Source organism: Cladophialophora carrionii (assembly GCF_000365165.1).
Source record: "Cladophialophora carrionii CBS 160.54 unplaced genomic scaffold supercont1.6, whole genome shotgun sequence".
NCBI lineage: Eukaryota > Fungi > Ascomycota > Eurotiomycetes > Chaetothyriales > Herpotrichiellaceae > Cladophialophora > Cladophialophora carrionii.
In genome coordinates, this window is record NW_008481831.1 from 1,598,338 (window position 1) to 1,625,760 (window position 27,423).

The 27,423-nt window shown below is 55.2% G+C and overlaps 8 protein-coding genes and 1 non-coding gene across 9 annotated transcripts; 5 read left to right on the forward strand and 4 right to left on the reverse strand.

Moving 5' to 3' along the window:
- Window positions 1-980: 980 nt before the first annotated feature.
- Window positions 981-2,648, forward strand: G647_07546 (uncharacterized protein; the record flags this gene model as incomplete). The annotated part of the gene is made up of 1 exon (XM_008731861.1): window positions 981-2,648. The coding sequence occupies one exon, from the start codon at window positions 981-983 to the stop codon at window positions 2,646-2,648; it is 1,668 nt and encodes a 555-aa protein (XP_008730083.1).
- A 1,173-nt stretch (window positions 2,649-3,821) lies between these two features.
- G647_07547 (uncharacterized protein) lies at window positions 3,822-6,203 on the reverse strand (the record flags this gene model as incomplete). The annotated part of the gene is made up of 1 exon (XM_008731862.1): window positions 3,822-6,203. One exon carries the CDS (start codon window positions 6,201-6,203, stop codon window positions 3,822-3,824), a length of 2,382 nt encoding a protein of 793 aa, XP_008730084.1.
- Window positions 6,204-8,269: 2,066 nt separating this feature from the next.
- G647_07548 (uncharacterized protein) lies at window positions 8,270-9,456 on the reverse strand (the record flags this gene model as incomplete). The annotated part of the gene is made up of 2 exons (XM_008731863.1): window positions 8,270-8,882; window positions 8,993-9,456. 2 exons carry the CDS (start codon window positions 9,454-9,456, stop codon window positions 8,270-8,272), a joined length of 1,077 nt encoding a protein of 358 aa, XP_008730085.1.
- A 1,709-nt stretch (window positions 9,457-11,165) lies between these two features.
- Window positions 11,166-12,993, reverse strand: G647_07549 (uncharacterized protein; the record flags this gene model as incomplete). Its single annotated transcript, XM_008731864.1, has 2 exons — window positions 11,166-12,298; window positions 12,558-12,993. The coding sequence occupies 2 exons, from the start codon at window positions 12,991-12,993 to the stop codon at window positions 11,166-11,168; spliced, it is 1,569 nt and encodes a 522-aa protein (XP_008730086.1).
- Window positions 12,994-13,940: 947 nt separating this feature from the next.
- Window positions 13,941-15,410, forward strand: G647_07550 (uncharacterized protein; the record flags this gene model as incomplete). Its single annotated transcript, XM_008731865.1, has 3 exons — window positions 13,941-14,357; window positions 14,410-15,239; window positions 15,296-15,410. The coding sequence occupies 3 exons, from the start codon at window positions 13,941-13,943 to the stop codon at window positions 15,408-15,410; spliced, it is 1,362 nt and encodes a 453-aa protein (XP_008730087.1).
- Window positions 15,411-16,061: 651 nt separating this feature from the next.
- Window positions 16,062-16,199, forward strand: G647_07551. Its single transcript has one exon. It is a non-coding gene; the product is annotated as a tRNA-Gly (tRNA).
- Window positions 16,200-17,303: 1,104 nt separating this feature from the next.
- G647_07552 (uncharacterized protein) lies at window positions 17,304-18,935 on the reverse strand (the record flags this gene model as incomplete). Its single annotated transcript, XM_008731866.1, has 1 exon — window positions 17,304-18,935. The coding sequence occupies one exon, from the start codon at window positions 18,933-18,935 to the stop codon at window positions 17,304-17,306; it is 1,632 nt and encodes a 543-aa protein (XP_008730088.1).
- Window positions 18,936-22,266: 3,331 nt separating this feature from the next.
- On the forward strand, window positions 22,267-23,619 carry G647_07553 (uncharacterized protein; the record flags this gene model as incomplete). The annotated part of the gene is made up of 1 exon (XM_008731867.1): window positions 22,267-23,619. The coding sequence occupies one exon, from the start codon at window positions 22,267-22,269 to the stop codon at window positions 23,617-23,619; it is 1,353 nt and encodes a 450-aa protein (XP_008730089.1).
- Window positions 23,620-25,421: 1,802 nt separating this feature from the next.
- On the forward strand, window positions 25,422-27,065 carry G647_07554 (threonine synthase; the record flags this gene model as incomplete). Its single annotated transcript, XM_008731868.1, has 1 exon — window positions 25,422-27,065. One exon carries the CDS (start codon window positions 25,422-25,424, stop codon window positions 27,063-27,065), a length of 1,644 nt encoding a protein of 547 aa, XP_008730090.1.
- Window positions 27,066-27,423: the final 358 nt, after the last annotated feature.

Consider the following 27,423-nt stretch of genomic DNA (forward strand, 5'->3'; position numbering starts at 1 on the left):
AATCAGGGAGGATGTGAATCAGGGAGGATGTGAATCAGGGAGGATGTGAATCAGGGAGGATGTGAATCAGGGAGGATGTGAATCAGGGAGGATGTGAAGTGAGATCCACTGGAGATCAGATTTGTTCCGATGTCATCTTGTGCATCAGGTGACTTGAAGAACCAAATACTAGAATTGATCAGATGAGTAGATGATCCTGGGACCTGCCTTTTTGATGCCCCGAATAGCACATTCAATTGGTCAAGTACCTGGTATGTACGGTTTGTGCTGATGTACATGGAGGATCGTTGTGTCACGTATACCAAAGAACATCACAGCGACGGTTACACTGCCAGGAAGGGAAGGCACGCGCCATTAATGGATTCGGAGCCGCCAGTGTTGGCCAGTGGCTACATATGTGGTGGGTCACGTGCACTGGTCTTGGCAAAGAAACACATCGAGTCCTCCGTCAAAGGTGATTATATTATAAATACTGCATATGACAACTTCAATTGATCACTCGCAGTTCCACAACTGCAGCCCTCACGCTGCACAGTGTTCTTCGATCTGAGAACCTGACGCCATGGGACCGCACATCGTTGCGTATAGCAGACACTATACCGCCACAGCACGACTCGGCCCTGTGGCAGCCTGTCCCACATCGGCTCCGCAGTTTGAACCCCGACCCGAGTTTCCCCAAGCTCGAGGGATAAGCTCGACCGAGGTTATCAACTCGGAAGAAGCCATCCGCCTGATGTGCCTGTGCGGTTACACTGTCAATCCTGAAGGGATACATAGTATCTTCTGCGGCATCCACGATGTTTGGCCACTAAGGATAAAATACTTAGTCCCCCCCAGCAAGCTGCACGGAGAACGGATTTGCTCGGCTTTATGCAAGAAGCTGGCCTGGTCGCTGAGAACCAACGAGGAGGTACTATTATAATACGATTTACAACTCACAATTCGGCACTGTCGTCTCCATCCACAGCTCTGAACTGAAGATGCCGTACAGCTCTCCTTTCCCACCGTTGGACATCCCAAAATGCAACATCCTCTCCTACCTGTTCCCTCCTGGGAAGACACCGTCCACGAAACCACTATGGTTCGATGCCGCCGACACATCGCACAACCTCTCGCCCGCCCAGATGTTATCCTGGGTGAAGAGATTCGCTGTCGGCCTCGATCGACTTGGCGTCAAACAGCAGGAAGCGGTCATGGTGTTCACGCCCAATCATCTTTACGTGCCTATGGCGTATCTCGCGGCTGCTGGTTCCAAACGGTTCTTCACGGGGGCGAATCCCATTTACACGGTCAACGAGGTCGCTCATCAGATGAAGGCGATAGAGGCAGCCGTCGTGCTCATTCATCCGACTCTGCTTGAAACTGGCGCCGCTGCAGCAAAGCAAGCCAATATCCCGCCGAACAGGCTGTTCATCTTCTCAGACTCGGAGCATCCGACCACGAATGGCATCAAAGACTGGCGATCAATGGTAGCTTCGGAGCCGGAAGCCGAGTCCTGGAAATGGGATCCCCTCGAGGGCGAGGCTGCTCTGAAAACCGTCGCCGCCATCAATCTCTCCAGCGGAACCACTGGCCTGCCAAAGGGAGTCTGCATCACACATCGCAATCTGGTCGCCAATGCTGCGCAGTGTATCTTCAACAAGTACGAGGGCACCGAGTACTCGGAGCAAGATCCCGGTCCGGAGCGTTGGCTGGCCTTCCTACCTCTCTATCATGCATACTCCCAATTATGGACGATCAATATCGCGTGTAGGCTTCATGTGCCGGTCTACGTCATGTCGAAGTTCGTGTACGAGGACTTCCTCAAGTACATACAGAAATACAAGATCACGACGCTACAACTAGTTCCGCCCATACTCATCATGTTCGCGAAACGGCCCGAGACAGCCAAGTACGACATCAGCAGCCTCAAACAGCTCCTTTCCGGTGCAGCGCCTCTGAAAAGCGACCTGCAAAACGAGATCATGGAGCGATTCAACGTGACCATCGTCCAGGGCTGGGGCATGACCGAGACGACTTGTGCAGGGATCATGATGCCGGGGATGAACAAAGACCTGACCGGGTCGATCGGACACCTCCTGCCCAACACCGAAGCCAAGATTATCGACGAGGACGGCAAAGAAGTGACTGCTGAAGGCGAGCCAGGCGAACTCTGGCTCCGAGGACCCCAGATGCTGCTGGAGTACTGGAGGAACAAGGAAGCCACGAGGGAGAGCAAGACGGAGGACGGGTGGTTCAAGACGGGCGACGTCGCCGTGCGGAAGGGCGACAAGTGGTGGATCGTGGACCGGAAGAAGGAGCTCATCAAGGTCAACGGACTGCAGGTTGCACCCGCCGAGCTCGAAGCCGTGCTGCTCGAACACGAAGATGTCGCCGACGCAGCCGTCGTGGGCATCACCATCCACGGCGAGGAGTTACCCCGAGCTTACGTCGTTCTGCAGGAGCGAGCCAAGGGCAAGACGACCGAAGAGGACATTAAGGCTTTCATCGCAGGCAAAGTGGCCAAGCATAAACGCCTGGCTGGGGGGGTTAAGTTCGTCGACGAGGTGCCAAAGCTGGCCAGTGGCAAGATTGTGCGCAAGTTGATGAAGGAGTGGGCCAAACGAGATGCCCAAGAGATTGAAGCCAGCGTGAAGGCAAGACTATGAATGACCTTCCGAGAAGGAAAGCGACGACAACCACTTGCATCCAGGTGGTATCACTCACTTACGGCCCTTCTCGCCCGCGAGCCGCCCGGAAGGAGTACCATCAACGGTACAAGCTGCGGCAACATTTTGAAGATTGTCCTCGTCCACATACCGGCAACACCCAATCCTGGGCATCTTGGGAATGTATGTCGGGCAGACGGCACCGGGGCTGTGGACTAAACAAATCCCTTCAACCAAATATGGAGCACCCGGACTGTATTCGGACGAAACTCACATCGATATATGAGGACATATAGGACTTATCGGAAAGAGAAGGGGAAAACCTTGTTTGCCTCAACGCTAGACTGCACGTCTGCATGGACCAAACGTTCCAGCCGTCGCGCCACTCGATTCGACACCACACCCGTAGTATTGGATAAATGGATGGATGTGTATATGCATGTATTTATGTGGTGCCACCGCTTCAACCGTCAGAGACGGCCTCCATTCCATCGAGTCCACGCGTGCATACTCCCGTACGGTAGTAACGAAACAGCTCACCGCCCCAGTTTGCATGGATCTGACAGTCGTAAAGAATACTAATTAATGTAGTACCTATATACAGTAGGAACTTTCGTCTCCTCGACCCTGGCCAGCTACATACTACTTTCTAGTAGCTATGCATGTGTCTCTGTAACGTAACATGACATGTACTCGGGACGGCCATCCCGCTTCATGTAATACTTTCCGCGAATACACCCCTCTCGTCATACCCGCGCCCCTACATAGCGAACTCGGGAGACGTCTGTCTCACTATCAGATGGACGTGGCCCTTCGACGTCATCAAGATACAGTAGACTGATGGTCACTGGCCGAGGCATATGCATGCTTATGGCGAGAATATCTTCTTCGGAATGGAGACAGACAGACAGACAGACAGACAGACAGACAGACAGACAGACAGACAGACAGACAGATCGATAATAGGTATATGATTCTAGGTGAGGGTGTCAAGATATATACGGAGTATACTTACCGTACTCCGTAGTAGAACCATGTCATGAGAACTCACTTGTACGCACGCAGCATTAGGGTCAAGCGACGGCGGTAAACAGTCTGTTCACTGTTCACAGAGCTCGTGCATTTTCATTGCTACTGGTATCCCGCTTGATGCAGAAATGCCGCTACGTACTATCAGAAATCCAAGCCGCCACTCTGCACGGCCACGACTGTTCCTGTTTTTGTTTTCCTTCCCCTGGCTACCTCGTCGGCCTTGGTCGCTTCTTTCGGCTTCCCCTTTCGATCGACCCGTTCGTCTCTGGGATCAAACCCGCCGTTGCCCCAGAGCGCCCACTCTGGCGTCTCCTTGCAGTAATCCTCTGGTTTGAAATCTTGCCCCCCTTGCAGTAACGCGAAGAATCTGTCGTAGTCAATGATGGTGTGCCACTTGCCGTCAATCAAGAAGCGGTTCGACGCAATCAGCGCGCAACAGCTGTGCGCGTGCTCGGCCGCGATTCCATATTCGAGGCCTCTCTTCGCAAGAGCGGTATTCAAAGCTTCCACAAAGGCAACCACCTCTTCGTAGAAGGGAACGTTTTGCATGGTGAGGCCGGCTGAAGAGGAAGTCGACGTCCCGCAGTAAGTGACGCCCTTGATCTCGACGAAGCAGGGTAATCCCTTGGCAACCAGGTCTGCGTACCCTTCCACTTCATCCTCCACATTGAAGCCCTTCACCAGCGTGAGCCGGAAGACGGTGCGTTGCTCAAATCTCTTGGCTCGCAGTATGTCCAGACAAGCGTTGAAGCGTTCCCAGAAATCACGGTGTAGAGGACGGTCAATCTTGCGCAGACTGTCCCGGTTGCTGGCGTCGATGCTCACGTACAGTTGCGTGACTCGTCTCAGATCGTCGAGCTGCTGCGGATGTTGGGCATTGCACACCAAGAAACTCGATATGCGCTCGCCGTGTAAGAGGCCGACGAACTCGTTGATCCGTGGATAGAAAATCGGTTCACCCACGAGACTCAGCGCGCAATGCCTGATTCGCATGGCTTCTTCGAATCGTTCGCTCCGCACGCCCGGCACGCCGCGCATCATCTTAATCTTCTTGTAGTGCCCCTCTTTGGCGCCGTCGAAGATCATCTTTGGGTCGTCGACCTGCCACCGCCACGTCGTGGAGACCGGGTTGGTGCCATGCCTCCAGCAGAAGACGCACTTGTTGCTACATGACAGGGACGGCGTGGTTTCCATACACAGATGGGAAGCAATGCCGTAGAAGGAGTTTTTGTAGCAAGAACCGCGACCGCGCAGGGCGGATTTGGTCCATCGGCAGATCTTGACGCCTGAGTGGGTGCCCACGATCGTGTAGCCCTGTTTGGTCAGAGCTGCGTGAGTAGGCGATTCCCTGGGCACCATGGCCTTTAATGGGACAGGTGCGGAGGTGGAAGTGGTCGAGTACTTGGTGAAATCGATCGCCACAGGGGCGCTCTTCCCACCGACGTCCTCGACATCTGTGGTATTAGCCAGTTTCCGCCGCTTGTTGCGCCCTGAGTCGGGGAAGTCATCGTCGTTGTCGTACCCGGCATCTGGCTCGTCCTCCTGGTCGCTCTCAACAGCGGCCCCGCTGCCAGGGACACCGTCTCCGAGCGTGCCGGAAACACTGAGCTCCTGGAGAACATCACACACTCCACCTGTCCACTCCTTCGTCGCTTGCTCGATGTTGCTCTTCACATCGCCCAGTCCCAATGGGTATGCTCTTTTCCGGCGCGTTAGTTTGGCCATCCATCTGTCTACTTCCACGGCCTGTGAACAGAATCCTCTCTCCTCTGTAGGCCATCCTTCTCTGTCTCCGATGCCGAAGACCGTATACCCTGCCAATGAGGCGAGCGGTGCGGTGTCGATGCGGAAGTCATTGTGGGTTTCATCAAGGTGCGCGAGGAAGGTATTCAGGATCGTATCGATGTCGTAGGATGGAATGAGCAGCAGGTAAAAATATCGCACATTCTGGGCTGACTTGTTTGTCTTGGGCCCGGTGATAAAGTAGTCGTCGAGATCGATGTATGAGAGATCGTACACTTCGGGCTTGAGGATCGGGGACTGGGTGGTCGCAAGCGATTCGAGTTCAGCAGCTACCTTCTTCGACAGCTGTTCAGTTGTGCCTGTCAATGACGAGAAGAAGACCAAGGGCTGTAGATAAGACGGGTTCGTTTGTCTCTGGGGTGATGTGTGCCCTCTGGAACTGACCGGCTTGCGTCCGGTCACGACACGGGCCGCTGCTGGTCGAGGTTTTCGAGCCTGGCCAGAGGTAAGCTGATCGACGTATATGGAAGTTGTCTCGTTCTTCTCATTCGTGGCGGTTCTGGCAGCACCCTCGTCTGCCGCGAGCCAATCTGCTTTCTCTAGCCCTGGAGAAGAATCGCGTAATGTGATTCTGGCGGCACGCCTGCGCCGCACAATGATGGCAAGGACGCTCAGGACCAGGCCCGAGGCGAGGAGGATACGATGGTCATGCCACGAGGTCAGCAGACGGTCCAGCCAGTCTGCCAGAATGACCGGCGCCGCGTCTTCGCCCATGTCCATGGTTGGTCGTGGTATATGCCGGCGACAAATATTGAGAAAAGTCGAGGACTGCGATGCGATGCGGGGACTCAAGAGCACACGCCGCTTTAATTCGATGGTTCCAACTCATTGGTTGATTGTAAAATGTCCAGCAAACGGTCTCAGCGTTGTCCCTTGTCTAAGTCTCGATACATACATACGGCAGGCACCACGACATTTGTGCCTACTATTTTCCTCCGCTGCTCCAATGTGGCTGAATCTGACTATCCTGGTGTTGATGAGCTTTGCTTGAGCTGAATGGATCGTGGACGCGATATTTCCAAGGCAATGGCTCGATTGTCGTCTGATGAAGAGGATGCGAGGCTCTGGGACATGACATGGGGATTTCTCGGGCCGTCTCTTGAGGCATGGCTTTACGTCCTCCAAGCATGCTGCATATACTGACTGATTGTGCTGCCCTTACTGGGACAGCTGTACTCATACCTATGTGATATCAATCCCATCTACCGGCCTGCCAGGGGATGCCTCATTTTGGCACGACGATGAGGCGACGTCGCGAGCAATTCCAAGACGGACACCGTGCTTTCAGATCAACGAGAACTCGACCTCTACCGTCGTTCGGCTACCAGTACCAGTACATGTACACGCACATGCACGTGTATCTGGACTTATACCGGGTCCACTGTCTGCAAGGGGACCCCTTACATGACAAAGGTGAGGCATGCCGTCTACAAGGGACACAGTATAAGGTGCTCGAGTTTGATCAAGTCCCATGTTCGAAGGGGCGGGACGAACCGGCAAGGGCTTCAGGTTGAACTGAATTGATCGAACAGTGGGAAGAGAACGGAGCTGAAAGATGTCATGTGTACAGCATACAGTAGAGCTCTGGCGTGGAGCGGTATACTCGCAAACAAGAGACAACAATCTGTAATGTAGTCTCTGGCCAATATGGGCCTTATCTTGCTCTGACATGCGTTGTCTTTTGCCTTGCCCTGCTCTGCCCTCCACGACTGCCGGAAAACGGGCATCAGGCGAACGGTACTAGCATAGTAGATACACCGTATGAACCGTGCACTCGTCCCTCACTCCTTCATTGCTGTGTCTGTGTCCGCATCCGCGTCCCGCTCCGTCCGAAGGCACAGCTTAACAAGTGGCCAACAGTTTGCCGCCGGCAGTGCTGACCACACTGCAACCCTCTCCGCTCCGCTATCTACAGATCGAATTTTCCGAAGGAGGTACAGGACTCGAAGGACACGACTGTAGAAGCACCGTGCCGACTGTACTATTTACAACGTACCGGTGGTAGTTATTATCCACGATGGAACAACATGAGACGCTGATCTTTCATAGTCATAGTTAATCAAGCTGTGAGTGTTACTCCGAAAGTTACTCGTTCACAGCCATCGATTCATCATTTGATTTGCCCTCCTTTCTGTCTCTTCGATCTACATCCCCTCCCCTTTCCCCTCCCACCACCAGCATGTCTATGTGTGTGTGCGCGTATAGTATGCATGTTTGCATGAATAAATGAGGCCGCCACTCCGTCTCACAAATAAACCGTCCAGTGAGCGTCATCCAGTCGGGTCCATTCAGGTCCGGTCTGTATGTGTGTGCGTGATGAGTACGTGTATGCCCGCCCATCCTAGGTAATATAATATAACGGATGTTCAATCAGCCTCTCCAGGGGTATTTGACGTGATATCAGTATCGGCCGTAACATCGTCAGTAAGTAAGTGCGGTGTTTGCGGCTCCGCAAGCAAGTAACCAACCCACCCAACCCAATCCAACCCAACCAACCAAGCCAGCGAGCGAGTACGTATAAGTACGCAAGTAAGCAAATACGCAAGCAAGTACTGTGTAACGGAAAACGCAACCAAGGACTTCGTGAGTAGATACGTGATCGGCTGGAACCGCCGGTTTCGCAGCATGCCTCCCACCCCATACCACCACACCCTTCACCAGGAAAGTACCTTGTGCACGCACGCACACACGCACACACGCATGCATGTATGTATGTGTGTGCACGGGCAGCGGAGCGTCCGCCCACAACGCCATCCACGGAGGCCACACCAAACCCCGTGAAGGTCTCATGCGAATGCGCGGATCAATTCCTCACAGATATTCGTGATGGCCGTTCTGCCGGCTTCGAGCACGGCGTCCATGGCGAGGAAAGGGTGTGGCATCCCCTCGGCGATGCTTAACTCGGTGGGGACGCCATTGGCGGTGAGCTTCCGGGCGTATTCCTCACCGTCGTGCCTCAGGACATCCAGTTCGCCGACGATGATATACGACCGGGGTAACAGCTTGAAGACGTCGTCCGGGGCCAGAAGAGGGGAGGCCTCCCTACCTGACCAGTCGGCCTGGTTCGGTAGGTAGTGGTGCCGGTACCAGAGCATTTTCTTCGCGGGCAGGTGGGCTGTGAACTCGAACGCCTTCCACGTGGGACTGGAGCAGGGCGTGGCCGTATTGTCGGTCACGGGCACGACCAGGACTTGCGACCGCAGCGACACGCCGGGCTGGGGCCTGAGCACGGCCTTCTGCGCGATGACCGCCGCGATGTTTGCCCCGGCCGAGGCGCCGGATATGGCGACTCTACTGAGGTCCAGCTTGAGCCGGGCCTGGCCTTGCGAGGACGTCGACCACAGAAAGGATTCCCATGCATCGTGGATTGCCGCGGGGAAGGGGTCCTCCGGCGCCAGCCTGTCCCAATGAAACGTGTGAGTCAGACAAGCGGGGCTAGGAAAGCAAAGCTTCACAAGAGACGTCACGCGTGCATAGGGTCGACGAGGCTGAATGGGGTGGTGGCTAACCTGTAGTCGGTGGTGATGACCACGGCTCGAGAGCGGACACAAATGTGCGTGCACACTGTGTTCTCGGTGTCGATGTCGCCGAACACCCACCCCCCGCCGTGGTAATAGTGCACGAGTGGCCAGCCAGACCGCGGAGGTGCGCCGGGAGGAATAAAGCAGCGGATGGGCACCTCCGGGCCCGGGGTTTCTCGGCGGGACAGTGAGAGGTCGTGAATTTTCCCAACTGGCAGTGGCTTGCTATGGCTGGGCGGCACGTTTCCGCTTATCCGAGCCACCTCGACCGGCAGCAGATGGACCTGTTGGGCATGCAAGATGTACTTGTTGTAGAAGGCCACATACTCGGGATGGAGGCGATCTTGCACACTCGGGTGGAGAGGGTTGGGCGGCGACTGTACCGGGGCCAGCTGGGCCACCATGTCTGACTTTTCGGGGTTGCTCTGCCGGGCGCTGGGAGTCGTAGTCATGGACTGCTTCCACAGGAGAGAGGAGACAAGGAGAGGAGAGGTTGGTTTGCCATTGTTCAAATACACCCAGGCTGTGGGTGCACCGTGGTTTGGTGGCCCAGCACGGGGTGCCTGTGAAGCTTTGCTCTAGCCCGAGCCAACCGCTCTGGCGGGACAAGGTCGACGACGGTGCCACCTGTACTTGAGTACAGTAGCGTCGAGCGCCCTCCCTAGTGGTCCTCGTGGTGTCTGTAGTCGCGGCACCGCAACATAGGAATCCAGGGTCTCGCCAAGTCGCCTGTGTGGGCTAAAAAACACGTTTGGGACGGCTCTGTCAAATCAGGCACGTCCTTCTGTCGATTTGGCCGTGTAATTGGCCCGCACCGAGGCCGGGAGGAGCTGCATTATCAAGGTCCAGGCTTGTTGAGCGCTATTGCGTGGGGAGTGGGAGTTGCAGTGGGCTGGTACCGGTATCTCATCTGCTGCTACAGGTACCACGAACACACCTCGAGCCGGGCCCTGTTGCGTGCAACTTGCGTCACGCTACCAGCGTTTGTGCAATGGATTTGCCCCGGAGGAAGTGGCACTCTGTGCTGCTCGGCCAGACGCTCTCCGCCCAGTGACCCTGTACCTCGTACACTGGGGAGTAGCGCTTGCACCACTTGAGGTCACCTCCCTCTGTGTCCTTGGATCGAGAGTGACTAGCAGAGGCAGCGTCAAGCTTGGAAGACGGCTAGCACTAACTAGCTGGTGGCGGATCTCTCCTGGCTACAGCATCCCTTTCGAGAGATTTGCGGGCCAAGGTTTGGACGATAGCCCAGTGTCCAGCTTCGTTAATTATTGCCGAACAGCAAAGCGAATCGGAGTGGCAGGGGCCTGCGACATGATGCAGTGCAGCTTCGGAGCCTGCCAAACTTTATGCACTCGAAGGTCCCCAATATCAGGTAGTTGTGCAACCATTGACTGCTCGGAGAATTACCAGCGCCGTGGCATCGACTATCCCATTGTACTCCGTACCCGGGCAGGTAGATTCAGTCACTGGACTTCGATCCACGGGAGCGGTTCCAGACTCGGGGCGGCGGCCAACATAGCAAAGTGGGAAGAAGGCGACGTGCATACAGTGTAGTGCTCCGGGCCTGGGCAGCATCTCCGCACATTCCCGACGACCAGGGGAAAGCTCTTCTGGCTGTGTCTCTCGGGCGTCCAACTCCCTCTCATGCAGAGCACAAAACGATGTGGGCAGCTTGCTGGCCAAATGGACCCCGCCACGAAGCTGTTGTGGAATGGTCGCTTTGCACCAGAAGGGTACCTAGAATAGAAAGGCCATACGATCAGCATCTCTCTCGTCGATCCCCTTCGATAGCCGGGGGTAAAAGGCGTACGAGGTGGTCGAGAGGCTTGGGCGTAGACGCCGGGGACTGGGCGGCTATCCACCAACTTAGACTGCCCAGACTGCCTTTCGTGGCAGTAGATCCTGTCCCGCGAATATTGTGGTACATAGTAGAGCTATGAAAAGTGATAATGTCTTGTCCACTCCTCCGACTCTTTGCATCTTCCCGGTATCACACGGCACTGGGCCTGAACCTTGTGCGACGGCACGGGCACTCGCCGCAGAGGGGCGCCGCCAGTTCCAATCATGCCTGACCCGCGTGTGCCAACAGCCCACTTGCCCTTCTCTCGAACCTACTGTAAGGCATCTGCGGTCGAGAGAAAGTTCACGTGGCCCGGATTCAGTCCGCTGCGATCCCGTCGGACTCGGGAGGCCCCTTGTACACCTTTCGGGCGTGGACTACATACCATACCGCCGAGATGCACATGAAGCCGACGAACACGACGCTCGCATAGTTCATCGTCACCACTGTGACAGGCAAGGCCGAGGGCATGCTGAAAAGCACCACCTCGAAGCTAATCCAGCACAGAGCAACGCCGTTCGCGATGGGACCGATGATCGGACCACAATTCCAGCGGGCAGTGGATACCTCCTTCCGCCGATGCACAACACTGATTGCTATCGGGATGGCATAGCTTACCGCCAGAGCAATAACGCCGACCGAGACGAAGGCGAGGAAAGCTGATGAGGAACCCAGATAGATCAATCCGAGCAACATCTGCACCACGGTGGTGAGGATGAGAGCGTAAAGAGGTACACCCAGGCGTTCGTCAACTCGTGACCAGACACTGGCAAGGGGCATGGCGTCGTCCCTGGCAAAGGCCCAGGTACACCGGGAGGCAGCCACGGTGATGCTGATGCTGCAAAACATGGTGATCATCAGGACCAGGAACATCAGGCCGAGACCGCCGCCAGGCGTGCCCATGACAGTACGGAAAATGTATGGTAGCGCTTGGCCGTAGGGTGCCGCAATGACATCTTCCAGTGGAGGAAGTGTGAAGCAGATGGGCAGGATGAAGAACAGGCCAGCGGTCCCGCCGACAGGCACGCAAAGGCTGATGGCCGTCGGCACTTTGACCGTAGGGTTCGCACATTCTTCCGCCATTGCTGAGATCATTCCGATGGCGCTGAACGTATATGCCGCAGGCAGGAGGCCGATGAAGAATGTGAAACCTCCCCACCCCGAAAACGACTTGTCGTAGTGCCCTAGCGCATAGCTAGCACTATGTCGACCGACATCCGCTTTGACGGAGAGAGCAATCAAGATGATAATGATGCTCAGAGCCGTCCAGCCGGCGCAAATCGTGTCGACCACCGGGAGGAATCGATTTGCGAACGCACAAATGACCAGGGTCATCAGGCAGATAGCGTAGAATATCAGGAGCAACTGCCAGTCTTTTGCCACCCAGTCGGGATGATACATCGCCACGGATGCAGCGATGAGCGAAGCAAATCCAAAATTGACCGAAAGCGCTGTCTCAACGTCAGCTCTTGCATACAGCCACGGCGAGAATGTCCAACATCATGAAGACGTCCATTGCAGCGCGGCGACCACCACGCCTCTGATGAAGCCTTGCGTGGCCGTTCCTGGAAACTCAGGTCACCCATACGGTTGACCCGAGTACTGCACATCCTCCCAGCGATGTTGGAGAAGCTTATCCGATGCCCAGCCAAACAAGGGGTCGCCGTACAGTGGTAGAAGGCAAATTGCAGGGCTGAGGAAGTTACTCACTGATAGTCCAATTGCCAACGAGCCATGTCCAGCCGGTGATGAACGACAGTGCAGTTTTCCCCTTTGTTGCCAACTGAAACGACCAATAATAAGGCCCCGCCGACGTAGGGTATTTCGAAGCCAGCTCACTCAGCGAAAGAGCTATGCATTCGTCCATGACAAGAACGACGATCCAACCAACGAAGATGGACAGCGGGCCTCCTCCGTAGATGGCCGAAATCAAGGGACCACCCTCTCCATAGGGGATGGCAGCAATGGCCAGCGATTGAAACAGCAGCGTGGCCATGGATCGGTTGCGGTTCAACTCAGGCTTGTAGCCCAGCTGATCCATTATCTGGACGTCATCGATGCTGCCAGCTCTGAGAGAAGCTCTTCTCCCATCAGCAACGACCGGGGCATCGCCCACGGGAGGGGCCTTTTCGGTGTCGACAACCATGGTGGTGGAGCAGTCTTGGCACTCGTTGTGGTGTACACGAGGAAGAGTGTGAGTAGACTATTGATGCTCTGTGACACCGGGGGCGCTGGACTCTTATGACTGTTCACCCGCGAAGTTGAGGGAGGCACCCTGCGGGAACGACGAAAGTCCGGTCATCCTGTTGAAGTCCTTACCAACATAGGTCGAGAGGAGAGGACAAGTGGAGATGTCCCTCTCCCAAGCCGCGACCCCGGACTCTCGAAAGTGTGGGTTAGCAAGCAACGGAAAGTCGCGATAAAGCAATGACAAGCATTTGTTTGATATCGTCGAGCCTCCACAGGGATTGTTATACGTTTTCGGGCCTAGTGCGGATAGAGTTGTCGATTTGGCAGACCCCGAGCCCCCCAAACTCTTATCAGTGTCCAATCACCTCGGGGTGACCTGCCTCGTTTCCTGTCGAGCTCGGTAGCTATCTCAAAAATAAAGGTGATGGAAATCCGGGACACGACAATCCCCATGCTTCGGAGCATGATCGATTAGACTCCTGGATAGTGAATCTCGAGGATGCGTCCGCCCTGGTCGATTGGTTGAAGCAGGAACAGACTCCAACCACGTGCCTCTCAATGCAGGTACCCCTGAGCGCTGCACTGTCGTGTCGACGATGCTGCTTGATGAGTGTAAGAGCCACCTAACTTGGTTGCGTCTGAAACTCCCATATCTTCGAGTAGTGGATCAAAACAGCCCGGAGATGGCGACAGCTTAGAACGGCGTGCTGCCCAATCCCGACCAGGACCTTCTGGATGAGATCCGTGGCGCCGAGAGTGTGGCCCCATTGGCAGATTGCGGGCAAAAGATAAGAGGAGGATAAGAGCAGTACCGCAGCCTCGCGAGCACTTCTCACCTCGAGATTCAATCGAGACCCAGGTGCTGTCAGACAGCACGTGGAATATTGGACCTGCATCTACGGCATGATCTCGGACGTGCAAAAAGGCTGGGAGGCCTGCGACAGAATTGACACTGTCTTCGTCCTGGTCTGCACAGTTTTCTGCTGGCCCATTATACCTGCTGTCGGACTGGGATACAGCGGCTACTCTACCAGACGGAGTGGACTTGCTTCGTTCATTCCTGCTGTGTTGACCGTGTGTGTCTGCTCGATCCAATGGTTCGTCATCGGATATACCCTCGCTTATGGTGAGGGTCCTGGCGGGGTTGTTGGCAACCTCAGATATGCATTTCATCGGGGCGTGCTTGCGGAGCCGGTTGGAAGCATTCCTGCGGTGCTCTTCAGCGAGTTTCAGCTGGTCTTCGAGGCCACTGTCTGTGCTATAGCGGTTGGAGGAGCTTGTGAACGTGGCCGCATCCTGCCGTTGATCCCATTCATCTTCGTACGTAATCGAGGCGGTACTGATCGCTTTGCCTGCTGACACCTAGGTACAGCTCTGGTCCACCTTCATCTATTGCCCCCTTGCTCACATGGTTTGGGGCGGTGGGTTTCTGAGTGAGCTCGGCGTGCTTGACTTCGCTGGCGGTACTCCCGTCCACATTTGTAGCGGAGCGACGGCTTCAGCTCTCAGCCTGTACCTGTCGTATCCCATTGCACGGTCTCGGAAGTCCGATGTTAGAACGCCTTCCCATCTCAAATTGCACCGCCCACACAACTCGATGTGCCAGGTTCTCGCACTGATCATCATCTGGGGATCGTGGCTGGCTTTCGACGCAGGCACCACGCTCACTCTCAGCTTCCAGTCCGTCATGGCACTGTGCGTAACTAATCTCTGCGCATCGGCGGCTGCATTGACCTGGGCATCGATCACCTATTTCGAAACAGGCAGATGGTCCTTGGACAGTACATTCATGGGAGCAATTGCTGGTTTGGTGATGATCACTCCAGCAGCAGGCTTCATCGACCTGCCCACCTCCCTCTTCTTCGGAATTCTTGGAGCTGCCGTCTGTCGTCAAGCGCTGCGAATCAAGTTCACAGATTTTGCTCGAAAGTGGAGGTGGGTCGACAACGGAGATACGTTTGCCACGCATTGCGTCGGCGGGTTTCTCGGGACCATCTGCACTGGTCTTTTCGCCCAGAAGTCTGTGGCAGCATATGGAGGGGTCGAGGTGGATGGAGGAGTATTCTTCGATGGCAACTTCCGTCAGCTTGGTGTCCAGATCGTGGAAGCATTGATTGGTTTCACCTGGTCTTTTGCCGGTTCATTCGCCATCATCGCTTTGATTGATTGCATTCCAGGCCTCGAGGTCCTCGCCGAAGACAAGTAGGTCGCCCTTGGGCGAACGCCACCGGCTTCGTGCTCTGCTAACAACTTCACAGGGAAGTTAACATGGGCATGGACGCCTCCCAAATGGACGAGAGTCTGTATGAAGCTCAATGGGCTGGAGAGGAGGACTACAAACCGCTCGCAAACGGTAGCATTCTTCTGGATTAGATTTTGCGTGTTTGCGTTGCCGACGCGGGATCATCCCACAAGGCTGCCGTGGAGGAGCATTGTGCTCGAGACAGAATCCGCGAGCTAGAACCTACAGCAATGCTCTTCTGCGAGGGACATAGCTGGACATAAAAATTTCGCCAAGATCAAATGAAGACTGCGCCCCCCATAGCTTGTGTGTGCGTCCACTTTCTGACCCGAGACCGTAAGAAAAGTGAGATGGAAAGTGGCTGGAGGCTGTAGTTGGGCAAGAGTGGCATGTCCTTGGGGGCGGCGCCTTCTGAAAGTGATAGGCCTGGTGTTTGATCAAGGTCGGCGAGATTTTGGGTAGCAAGCCATGCCGTGTACGTAGACAACAGAACAGTGATCGAACCACAGGTGGTGCGAAGCACAATTGCAGCTCACCAAGATGATAGTAAGCCGGGGAAAACGCCCAAGGCTTTGTAGAGAGAAGCACCAACTCTGGAGTAATCGAGAGGCGTGAATCCCGTTTCGAAGCAATAAGAGTGAGCTCGAGGTCAACCTTGAGGCAATGAGGGCGGACGTCACACATGGCTAAACAATTCTGCCCCCACTTTAACGGGTCCGCCATGGTAAGATAGCTATTATATATAATATGTCTAACTTTGCGTACAACAATCGCCTCAGAGTGGCCGGATGGTGTAGTGTTAGTACTCCCTGTCTTCCAGCCGATTTCACATCTAACAGTATCAACAGTGGTTATCACATCTCCTTAACATCGGACGATGAATGCGGAGAAGGTCTTGAGTTCGAGCCTCAATCTGGTCAGAAATTTAGAGCACTTCAGCTCGCCCCTTTTTTGGCTTCTCCAGCATTTTTAGGCCACTTTTCTTTTGGGAATGTTGAGCGGGTTCAGCAGTACGCTCCCACAAGCCCTTACATTCTCGAACATCACACGATGATCTCTCTTTCTCAAAGAATAGGCAGGGATAGCGCCGGTGGCGCCCCAAAAGAAGAGTTTTCCTTGGGGGAAGCGTCTGAGGTATTCACTAGATTCTCTAGTCCTCATTTCTTAACCTTAGCCTCTAGCAGGTGGAGATGCCAAATTGCGCGGCGCTGTGATCGCTGCTGAACGGCCGACTCCTCATGACCCCCATTCTTGATGCCCATCTAAACTTGGCGAGGACACTCTGCCTGGAGGTCGATGTCGGCATGTTCTTGGGACCGCGACCGCTTCAGCGTCGATAAGTTGCTGTCGGGGATGATTCCGAGAACTAGAGCTGAAGTCGACACCGCGTCGAAAGCTGAAGGGTCTTGATACCTTGCCGGATGAGTTGTTCCAGCTTCTCACGACGCGATTGTAACTGTCCACACTGCCAACGATCAACCCTGCGTGGGCGGCCAGTCCGGACCCAGATCCTGCCGTCTGCGATTGAGCGGTCGAGATTACAATCTCTCTCCTCAAGGCATCTCCAGACAGCGTGGCAAGGACACGATGAGCGCTCAGATGAGGGGCTTTGATTAGAATGCCTCAAGAGCCGACCATTGTGTCGACCTACTTCACTGGGGGAAGGCTTTCGGTTCCAGGCCAGCAGAAAAATCGGGACGCCGTGGATTTCAAGCAGTGTCTGGAGAAACACAGCCCGCTCACCTCTCCGCGTGGCCAGCCTTTACCCAACACGACAGAGGGTCCGATGGAGGTCGACGCAGCTACCCAACGAGCAATCCCGACCGAGGCCGAACCCAGAGCGGACGATGGGAAGTTCGTCGTCCCGTGGACAACCGTTCCGTGCCAACGTTGCCAACACCAACTCATCTGGCTGAGTTGGTGTTCGTCACAGCTGGAGCATCTTTGGTGGAGACAGGCATCGCCACAGGCACGGTGGGGAAAGCAGGCAGCTCCGTGAAAAGTCCCTCCCTCGCCAGCTTCTCCTACTCTGCTTTTGCCCTCGCGGTTGACGAGGCATGTCTTTGTTTGGCGGTGACCAGGCGACTTAGAACCTCATCTATCACTTCCCGCAGCTGTTGCATGCCCGTCGCGTTGGTCGAAGCATGAGAGTCAGAGATGAGTGTTCGGGTTTCCGCAAGCCTTGCGCGGTGGTTATTCAGTTGGTTTCGAGCATGGGCCAGCCTTTCGACGATAGTCTTGAGGTCGTGCTGCACGAAGCCCTGGTCATACCTGCTCAACACCGTGGGGTTACGGTGGGTTTTCCTGAAGAAGGATGGAAAGGGAAACGTGTATCGTGCCTCAAGCATCGCGTCGACGAATTTTCGAAACTGCGTGGCCAGTACCTCACATTCGAGGCCAAGCGCGTATGTCCTCTTCAACGTTGCGAAGCATGAGGAGGTGGCCCCGGCATCCTGCGCTATTTGCTTGTCGAACGCGTCGATCAAGGGATAGAGTATTTTTTCAACACGGATGTATTGCTGCGCGGTCCCCGTAGACCACCAGTGTCTTGGGAGAACGGGCAATTCGTGGACCATCACCTGAGTGTCCTTGAGAGTGTGGAACAACACCATCAGCATGCTGTCTGTCCCAATGATTATGTCGAACATACAATTCGCGCTGTCGGCAAGCCCCTGGACGTATCTCTCTATCGTCTCAACGAGCGCGTCCTTTGCCGGGAGGGCGACGTTGCTCCACCGGAGCTGTGCTTGCTTTTCCAGAAGAGGCATGTTGGCCAGCTCAAAGGAGTAGACGTAGGGAAGTAAGGATCCTGAGATTTCGGTCCAGCCCTCAAGTTCGAGGGTCATTTCATTCAGTGTTCCGGAAACCGCCTGCATATGGAGAGGCACGCAGCGGATACGTAGCCAGGTGGCGATCCACAGGGTCGTTGGACTCGCGCAAAGGGCGCCTGCGCCGGGTGCCGACTCGGTGGCTCGCCGCAGGAGGTCTCGAGCGCCAGCTGGGTCGAAGACCCAGCGACCACCCACCACGGGCAGTCCGGCGACAGCAGCGACCGCACGTATAGCAATATCGAATGCAACAACAAAAGTCGCCTCCAGAAGACTCCAGCCTCGGGCGGCCACGTCGATCACGGTGGCACCCACGTTTGACACCTGCCGAAGCACCGACCAGACCATACCGAGCAGGATGAGAAAAAGCATGACATTCGCCAAGAGGTGACTCGTAACGAGCTTGTCCATGGGAGCGGGCAAGATCCTGATGATGCGGCCCGTCGTCGTCAAGGTGGGTTCAGAAATTGTGCGGACACGGGCGTTTTCCTCAGCCTGTCCGGAGCCAGCGTCGGGTTCAGCTTTGGAGCGGATCTTGCGTGGAGATCCCGACGCTGCAACGCCAGAGTGGTCACCGTCACGGGAGACGGTCGGTGTAGGAGTATAAGTCGAACTTTTAGAGCTCGAGGCGCCCGCGTCCGTTGGGGAGCTGTCGTTGAAACTCGAAGCGTCGATACTCACGTGGGGGCTCTTGTCTGGTGCAACGAAGTGTCGACGGTGTTGACCTGATCGCGAGGGTACCGCATCACCGCGGTCCATGAGGTAGGTGTCGGCGTTGGTGACATGCCCTGTCTTCAGCCGCTGGCGACGTTCCGTTCGTTCTGTCATGGCGGCTCCCTGCAATCTACGGCGCCTTCTACAGGGGTGTGTAACAGCATGGGGATAGAAACAGGGAAAGAGGGATTTGTTCGAGGAGGAGACAACGGAGGGAGGAACGCGCCCTGACCTCGTCGACTCGCACGGACAGTACCAGCCACAGTACAGGATGGCTACCAGCTGCAAGGGGCCAATATTCTACCTGGACTAAGAGCTTTCCCTTCTCGCGACAGCAGGTGACCGCTGCTTTCGCTCTTGATCCTGTATTGGGCTGATCTGCGCTTTTGCTCATTCGGCCATCAATGCCGCAACTTCATCCTGAGTGGGCAACGAAATTCACATTCCTCGCTGCCGTGTCCGGAATCCCTTTGTCAACAAATCGAGCCGAGCCGTCACTTCAGCAAACATAGCTCAGGCAAGGGACAAGGGATGCTTCTTTCCACCATGCGGCAGTACGACACCGGTGCTAGCTGATCAACCTATGCCCGCGAGAGTGATCTGCTCAATGTTGCCCGTCACTTCCCTCGTCAATTGCACCGGTACAGTAGACCAGCAAACACGGCCAGCCACAGTGGAGGGCCGAAGAAGATGAAGAAGCAGGATCCCTCAGAGAAGGCATTACCAAAGACTTCGCCGGCTCCTAGACTGCGCGTTACCCGCTAAACCACAATTGAACACGAACCTGGCCAACCTGACGATGTCAAGGTGCCAAGCTCGAATGTCGTCTGTGGCCATCTTACCCAGCGCTCAAGCTTCGTTTCACTGTCTCATACCTTCGAGAACGCCGCTTTCCAGAGTGGCGAGAGCAGTCCGTCGAGCTCCATCGAGAACAGGTCCGCTCATTCTGCATCCTCCAAAACTTACGCTCGACGTCGTCTTTCCACCAGACCTCCCTCCGCTGGGGACGCGAAACGCACCGAGACTGACGTGGACTCAAGACGCTCACGGCAGCACTTGCCGTCGGATGTGGTCGAAGCGCCGGCAAAACCCACATCCTCTGCCTTATCGAAGCGTCAGCAGAAGCCGCCCGAGAAGGCTGTGTTGCCACATTGAGACCGATCCGGCGCTACTTAGTTTCTCGTTGACGGCAGGAAACATCGCGGTTCGCTAACCTATGTTCTGGTATTTCTTGTTCAACTGACCGTCTAGAGTGGCGGCTGGATCATCCCCGGAAAGCTCGGGATTTTGGGCGCTACGATTCACGAAGTCAGTGCCAAAAGCTGGCAGGCTGCTGCAGAGACACTGTCACTCATGCTGGGGAGCATTTGGACTATCAGTCTGCCCCTGACGCGGCCCGTGGCAACAATGATGTATCCGTGTAGTCGAAGTCTCCGGCGCAAGGGGTTTGCTTCGACACGCGGCTATTGCCATTGATGGAGACGCTCGTCTCTGTACAAATCCCATTTCTTTCATGGCTCGCAGTGTGGCTGAGAGTTCCCTGTCCCGAGCCAGGCCTCCAAAGCCCATTCTTTGTGGCTCTCACCAACACTCGCGTGACCTGGGCGATTGAGCAGACATCTAGGGGATGATGATCCCATATCGATCCGTTCCAGACGAGTGCTATGCCCATTCAGCAGCAGCAAAAGGGGCTCGAGTTCGCCAACGTTGACATTCCTGAAAGAAAAGTGCTTGTCAAGAGGACGCAGGATTACGTCCACGGCCTTCTTATGAGTGGCGATTGCATGTACCAAGTGATACTGTGGACTGGAGGCCCTGATGACGCATGTTAGCGGAGCCCTAGAAGATGCTCATTCTGGTGTCAGTGAGCTCGCACTGGCCCAGAGACCCTGGTGGTACCCAGACCTTAGAGAACCTCTCCTCCACCACCAGCGCCATGAACGACTGTGATGTGCTTCGCAGAGATTGCCTAGCTGCGGCCCAAGAGCGGCTTGGGGAGGAGCAGCGATCATGGCTGGACAAGCCTGGCCCAGTACTGTACTAGCTAGGTTCATGGAGCAACTCGCACCCTTTGCACGGATGCCTGCAGACGTGTACTCTCGAGAGTGGAAGAAGGCCACAGTCATTTGACAGGACGTCGAAAACAACTCATGGTCGCCAGGTCTACCATGTCAAACTCCTACGGTCTGTCATCTGATACCGGTCTGAAACAGCTGCTCGAGGTCTTTCATTATTACATCGGCGTCCTAACCGCTACAAAGGACGGGATGACGCTGGCAAAAACGAGGCATGTGGAAGAGTACGAACGAGGAAAGGAGGCAGGCCTCTATCCAGCTTTTTTGATCTGACGGTGACGAGGTTATCTGTTTGTCCCCCAGGACGAATCGATTTCTGCTTGCGCTGGAGGCCCCAAAAGTCAAGTCCTGTGGCGCTCACTGTACAATTCCGTGGATAAGCAACTGCAATGACACCACCTTTCACACTTTTCGGTTCTCTCTTTCATCGACATTCCCGTTCGAGAGAGCCATGCCATGGGTCGTATTTCCAGCCGGGTCACGAATGTTTTCAAGATAGTGACTTTGACCTTTTGAGACAGGCCAGAGCTGATTCCATGAACCTCGTGGAACGCAGTCAGAACACAAGCAATGTCATCTTCTGCAAACATGTTTCTTGTGTGTAGAGTAGCAAGAGTCCAGAGTAGCAAGATTGTGTTAGGTCGGACCAAGTCGTTTACGCACCTCAATGTACTCCGTACTCATTCTTTGCTTCCCAGCCTCACGCCTCCCAAGAACCCTGCTGACAACGGTGCAGAGTGGGACTCTGGTACAAGATCAAGGTGACCTCTCCTTTGCGAACTCAAAGGGTCAGCTGTGCCTTCCCACCTAGTGAACTTCAAATGAAGCACTTTGACGACCCCAGTCACGACAGTCAGTTGATAACAACTCGGCAGATTCAGAGCCGATGAGATGAGAATCACGGTGGTTGCTCGTCGCCGATCGCCTTTTGAATATCCTCGACCAAGCTTGAGACGTCGGAGAAACAGTCGACCCAGGCGTCAAATTCTTTTGGGAATTCTACTTCTACTTCTGCTCGTCTCGTCCAATAAAGACAGAGTCTTGATTTGGTTTGATTCGGGCCTGCCATATTGAATACTGCGGACCCCAGAACGCGGGAGCCTTAACCGTAGCGACACCCCTTTCCCCTGGAACGAGTTCCACGGCCGTACCATAGTCACAGTGGCGGGATGTGGTGAGTTGGGTCCACGGGCAGCCGTAGGGCCTTTGTTGTCTTTGTGCGTTTCACCGCACCCGGCATCGGAGGCAGCATCAGTATCTCTCAGACAAAGGCTGTTCCACGCCGGCCGCCACTCGTAGCCGCATGATATAGCTTGACCAATGTGAGTTTTTTGTCGGCGCTCTGCGCGGCGAGCATCAACCTTCTACACATGGAGCCTGGAGAGCAGCTGTCCGGTGCGTCGTCGCCGCCGCACGGGGCCCCCAATCCCGAATCTTCAGCGAAGGCAAGCGATGGCGGCGGATCGCAGCCCGGACGCGGAAACTTCAAGACAAATGATCACCGCGCCCGAAGTTCCTGGATCGAGAGCGGAGCGGTCGAGCTGTATTGCCAGGCTCTGTTAAGCCGAGCCCATTTCCTGTTTTTCAACTCGATACCCGAGGACGTCGATTTCCGGACGGACCTCTTTATCCAAGGCAAAGAGACTCTCGAGCAAGCAGAGGCATTGTGCATGTCGGATCGATACTCCGTCAGCGAGCAACTGATGGCCAAGTGCTGGTACATCAGGGGCTTCCTGGCGGATGTCGGCGGCGACAGGCGCGGCGCGGCGGATTGCTTCGAGCAAGCCACCAGGCTCGACGCGAACAACATGTACGCCAATCTCAAGCGTGTGAGGTGGTACCGACAATGGCAGGAGAACGGCCAGGAGCTCGGCGACATGTGGAGTAGCGACATCGATCGACCCAGCGAGCGTGGCCGGCCTTTGTTCCACCATGCCCTTGGCGAGGTCGAGCCGAACGATGGACTGACGAGGGCGGGGACATCAAACTCGCATGATTCCCGGAATAGCGCGCTGTTCGACTTCCTCAAACTCGACATCACGAGTAGACCGCGGCCTCAAGACAGCCGGTCGAGGGAGGCGGCACCAACGCCGCTGCCGCTGCCGCTGCCGCAGCCCACGATGCCCACGACGCCCACGACGCTCCATCACTCGCCTCCAATCGAGACACCACCTCATGCCCGAGCATTCGGAGCCGTCGATCTGTTCATGAAACAGCTGATAGAAGAACCTAGCAAGGCCATACGACGGGCGTCCGAGGAGACTCACAAGATCTTGATGCAACATGTCAATTCACCCGAGAAGGACGCGTCCCTTCTCGCGGCAGCCAGGGAGGACAGGAGGAGGGCCATGCAGGAAGCAGCAGCGCGCGAACAGATCAAGCGGCTGAGAGAACAACTGGAGACGAGGAGGGAATCGACGGCGAAGAAGACCATCAGACGGCCGTCCCGCCCCTTGGCCGATGAAGCTCTCTTGTCAGACACACCGGGCATTGGAGAGCTGGATACGCGGTTCACCGTGGGGGATCGAAGCGCCGGCTCGCCCATTTCGCCCATCTCGCCTACGTTGAGGATCAACACTCGCGGAGTCAGAAAGTCGTCGACGCCCGGCACGCCATCGTCGGGTCCGTCGGGTCCGTCGGGTCCGTCGAGTCCTTTGAGACAGTCTGCTTTTCCTGTCGACGTGGACGAGGAGGAGGAGGGCCAACAATCGGTTCCAGACTGACGTTTTCGCAGTGAGGCAAAGATGTAGGCCACGGCAAGGATAATGACAAGGGCGATGAAATCTCTGTGTACTCTATAATAATTACTGTAGCAGCCATGAACAAAGCGCAGGAAAGAGAGTTCGCCGACCGTTGATTTTTTCTGTGTTAATATGGTGCGTGTACTGAACGAGTATGCATCGCCTGGCACGGCCGTTGGTATGGATGTATTCCCCAGTGATTAGCGCTGGCGGGCCCGTATCCTCATCATCTCCTTGTACGAGGACGGGTTCACATCGACGAGCGACGTCCTGGCCTAGAAACCTTGGTATACGACATAGTAAGTTACAAGTCTCTTCTACGCGCGGATCGATCTACCTTGAGTAACCTCGTACACCCTCTTGCACCATGGCTCAAAAACAGTCTTCAACTTGGGTCCGCGAATGTCCAGGCACGGCCGGTTCCGCCGGCGACGAGACGAGGAATTCAGAAGGTATTACCTTGGGAGACGCTTCAAGCATGGGAGCATCAGCGTATGGTGAGGGCTGGCTAGCAAGACCAGTCGCCTGCGAGTTCTGTCAGAGACGAAGCAGATCTCACGCAGGATTCTGCGGCTCACCTCCCTCTCACAGTTGTTTATGACCGGCTTCACATCGCAAAACCACGGAATGAAAGTCAAACTCTTCTCAAGAATGTACCAGCTAGGGTTCCACGCTCATGAAAAGTAGATGGCCTGTCAGAGTAAATCCGTCGGTACCTCCCGTGCAGGCCGGCACGAAGCCAAGTCGCCAAACACAGGTCAAAGATCATCACCACTCTCTTGTTCTGGTCGTGATCCGGAGACCGTAGACGCAGGACGCAGCGAGAGCAAACATAAGGCTTCACTCTAGGGTACCGAGGACTTCGTTTCGTCAGCCAGGTTGAGGTCCGCGGCTTGTGTGAGAAGCTCAGCGGAGGACGTTTACTATAGAAATGATTCTATGAAGTAAAGTCTAGAGCACTGTGTGTTAGCAAAAGGTCATCTGGCGCAGGACATCAAAGTGTAGGGGGTAGGGAGGAATTTCGTACCGAACTGAAGAAAAGAAAAAAAATTGGAAGGGATCAAGCAGAAGATATACCCGTTCACGCAGGCTAGCGTGCCAAACTCATCAAATCCGCCAAGACCCGCCAAGAGAGTTTCCTTACGGAGTACGGTGTACCTCTTTGATCATTTTCCGTGGACGGTCACGTGCTATTCGCAGTCGTTTCATCGTCAGGACACTTTTCCAGGCAAAGTTTTCACCTTCTACAAGTGCCCCATCGCAGCCACAGAAAATGATCGGGCTGCTCAAACCAGAAGCAACTGTGGCTCAGGCAAAAGCATCACCCCCTTTTGCACCAATACGTGTACCTAGACTGTACTAGAGACAATGTCTTCGCCGTGAATCTGTGTGAGGAGGCTTGCTATGGCAGACTCGAGCACCTCCAGAGACTGCCGTAGTGGTATAGCTCCCAGTCTGCTGTGTACACGGTACACAGGAACACTCGTACTGTACCTCGTAGCCCATGTAAAATTCGACCGCATTCTCGCACATTAGCCAATCACATGATTTTTATAGCCACGGGCGTTCTTCGGTCGGACTCTCCCTGGAATTTTCTCACCTAGACTTTATGACTCTAGTGTTTGAGGTGGGATTGCGTGTTTGCTGGACGACTCGTCAGTGGAGGACAGCCATCTAAGAAAGACCGCCCAGGTCGCACTGAAAAAAGCAGTGCTTCATGAGCAGTAGCACAACTCCGCCCCGACCGCTTCTCTGAGTGTTGTTGCTCTGGACCAATTGCTACAATGGTGGTCAACAACTCAAAGTACTCCAGTACGCGGTACCAGGATCAGTCGTCACGAGAGTTCTTCAGCTTCGAGGAGGTGGTGTTGAAGGGCTTGGCCTCTGACGGAGGTCTATTCCATCCTCATGCAGTGCCCAACGTCAGGTCGCAGTACTTGGAATGGAAGGACCTTTCGTTCGCAGATCTGGCCCACCGGGTCATGAGGCTGTACATCGATGAAAGTGAGATCTCCGACCCGGAGCTCAAGTCGATAGTCGACCGCAGTTACTCGACGTTCAGACACCCCGACACAGTGCCGGTGGTGACGTTGGACGAGAGTAAAAATCTGCACTTGTTGGAACTCTTTCATGGGCCTACATTCGCCTTCAAGGATGTCGCGCTTCAATTTCTCGGCAACCTGTTCGAGTTCTTCTTGGTGCGCAAGAACAAGCATCTCGAGGCAGGGCACTCGCGACATCACCTTACCGTGATCGGCGCTACTTCCGGGGACACTGGCTCAGCGGCCATCTACGGCCTTCGCGGGAAGAAGGATGTCAGTATCTTCATCATGTTCCCAGACGGCAAAGTCTCGCCGGTGCAGGAAGCTCAGATGACCACCGTGTTGGATCCCAACGTCCACTGTTTGAGCGTGCAGGGGACATTCGACGACTGCCAGGACTACGTCAAAGCCTTGTTTGCCGACCCGGAGATGAACAAGATCCACCACCTGGCTGCCGTGAACTCGATCAATTGGGCACGGATATTGGCGCAGATCACATATTACTTCTACGCGTACTTCCAACTCCTGAAGAGGCGTCCTGAGCTGAAGCAAGCCAAGTTTGTGGTGCCCACGGGCAACTTTGGTGATATCCTAGCTGGATTCTATGCCACGAGGATGGGCCTCCCTGTCGCGAAGCTGGTCATCGCGACCAACGAAAACGACATCCTCCATCGATTCTGGCAGACGGGGTCGTACTCGAAGAAGCAAAAGCCCGCAACCGAGCCGCACGAGGGGATCGAGGAAGACGGGGCGCAGGCGCATGAAGATGGAGTCAAGGAGACATACAGTCCTGCTATGGATATTTTGGTGTCGTCGAATTTTGAAAGACTGCTCTGGCATTTGACGCTGGAACATGAGATCGACCTCCACCCACACGTCAAGGTTGAGTCTTCGGTGAGGACTGCTGGAGGCAAGATCAACCAATGGTTCCAAGACCTGAAGCGGACTGGTTCCTTTACTGTGGATGGGGAGATCTTGGACAAGGCTCGAGAGATCTTCGGTAGTTATAGGGTCAGCAACGCCGAGACCCTGGATGCTATACGAGACTGCTACAGAGGCGAGGCGATCTCGCTGAAAGGATATGTGCTGGATCCTCACTCGGCGATTGGCGTGGCGGCAAGCCTGCGAGAAATCTCCCAAGCCGGCTCCTCAACAGACGTGCCAGTCGTGTCGCTCGCCACAGCCCATCCAGCCAAGTTTGCTGGTGCCGTGGAATTGGCTCTGCGGGAAGAAGCAAGCTTCGATTTCAACCGGGTCTTGCCACAGGAGTTTGTGGGCCTAGACAGCAAGGAACGAAGGGTGTTGAAGGTATCGGCCACAGAGGGATTGCCTGGCATCCGCGAGATCATTACTCGTGAGGTAGAAAAGGAAAAGGGAGCGGAATGACCGCGACGGTAAGTGATGGGACGCGAGTCAGCGCAGATGTCGGCCACGGAGTTGACAGTCGAGGGGTGTGGTTATACCTCTATTCCTATTCAGCACGTCGGGCACTTGGTAGACCAATGATCAAGGCTTGTTGGACTCAGGCACAGCCAAGTACTTTGTACTCGTACTTCGAACCCCGCTTTCTGATGTTCAGCTCGCTTGGACAGGATGGATTGCGCCCGTGGCGTCGGACTCCGATCGTTCTCACACTCGCTTTCCACAATAATTACTGTGCCCGGAGTACGAGTACTGTCCTCTGCGCCAGGGACGTGGATCCTGCTTGCAGCATAAGTCGTGAATCTGGTGTCAATGAAAGTGA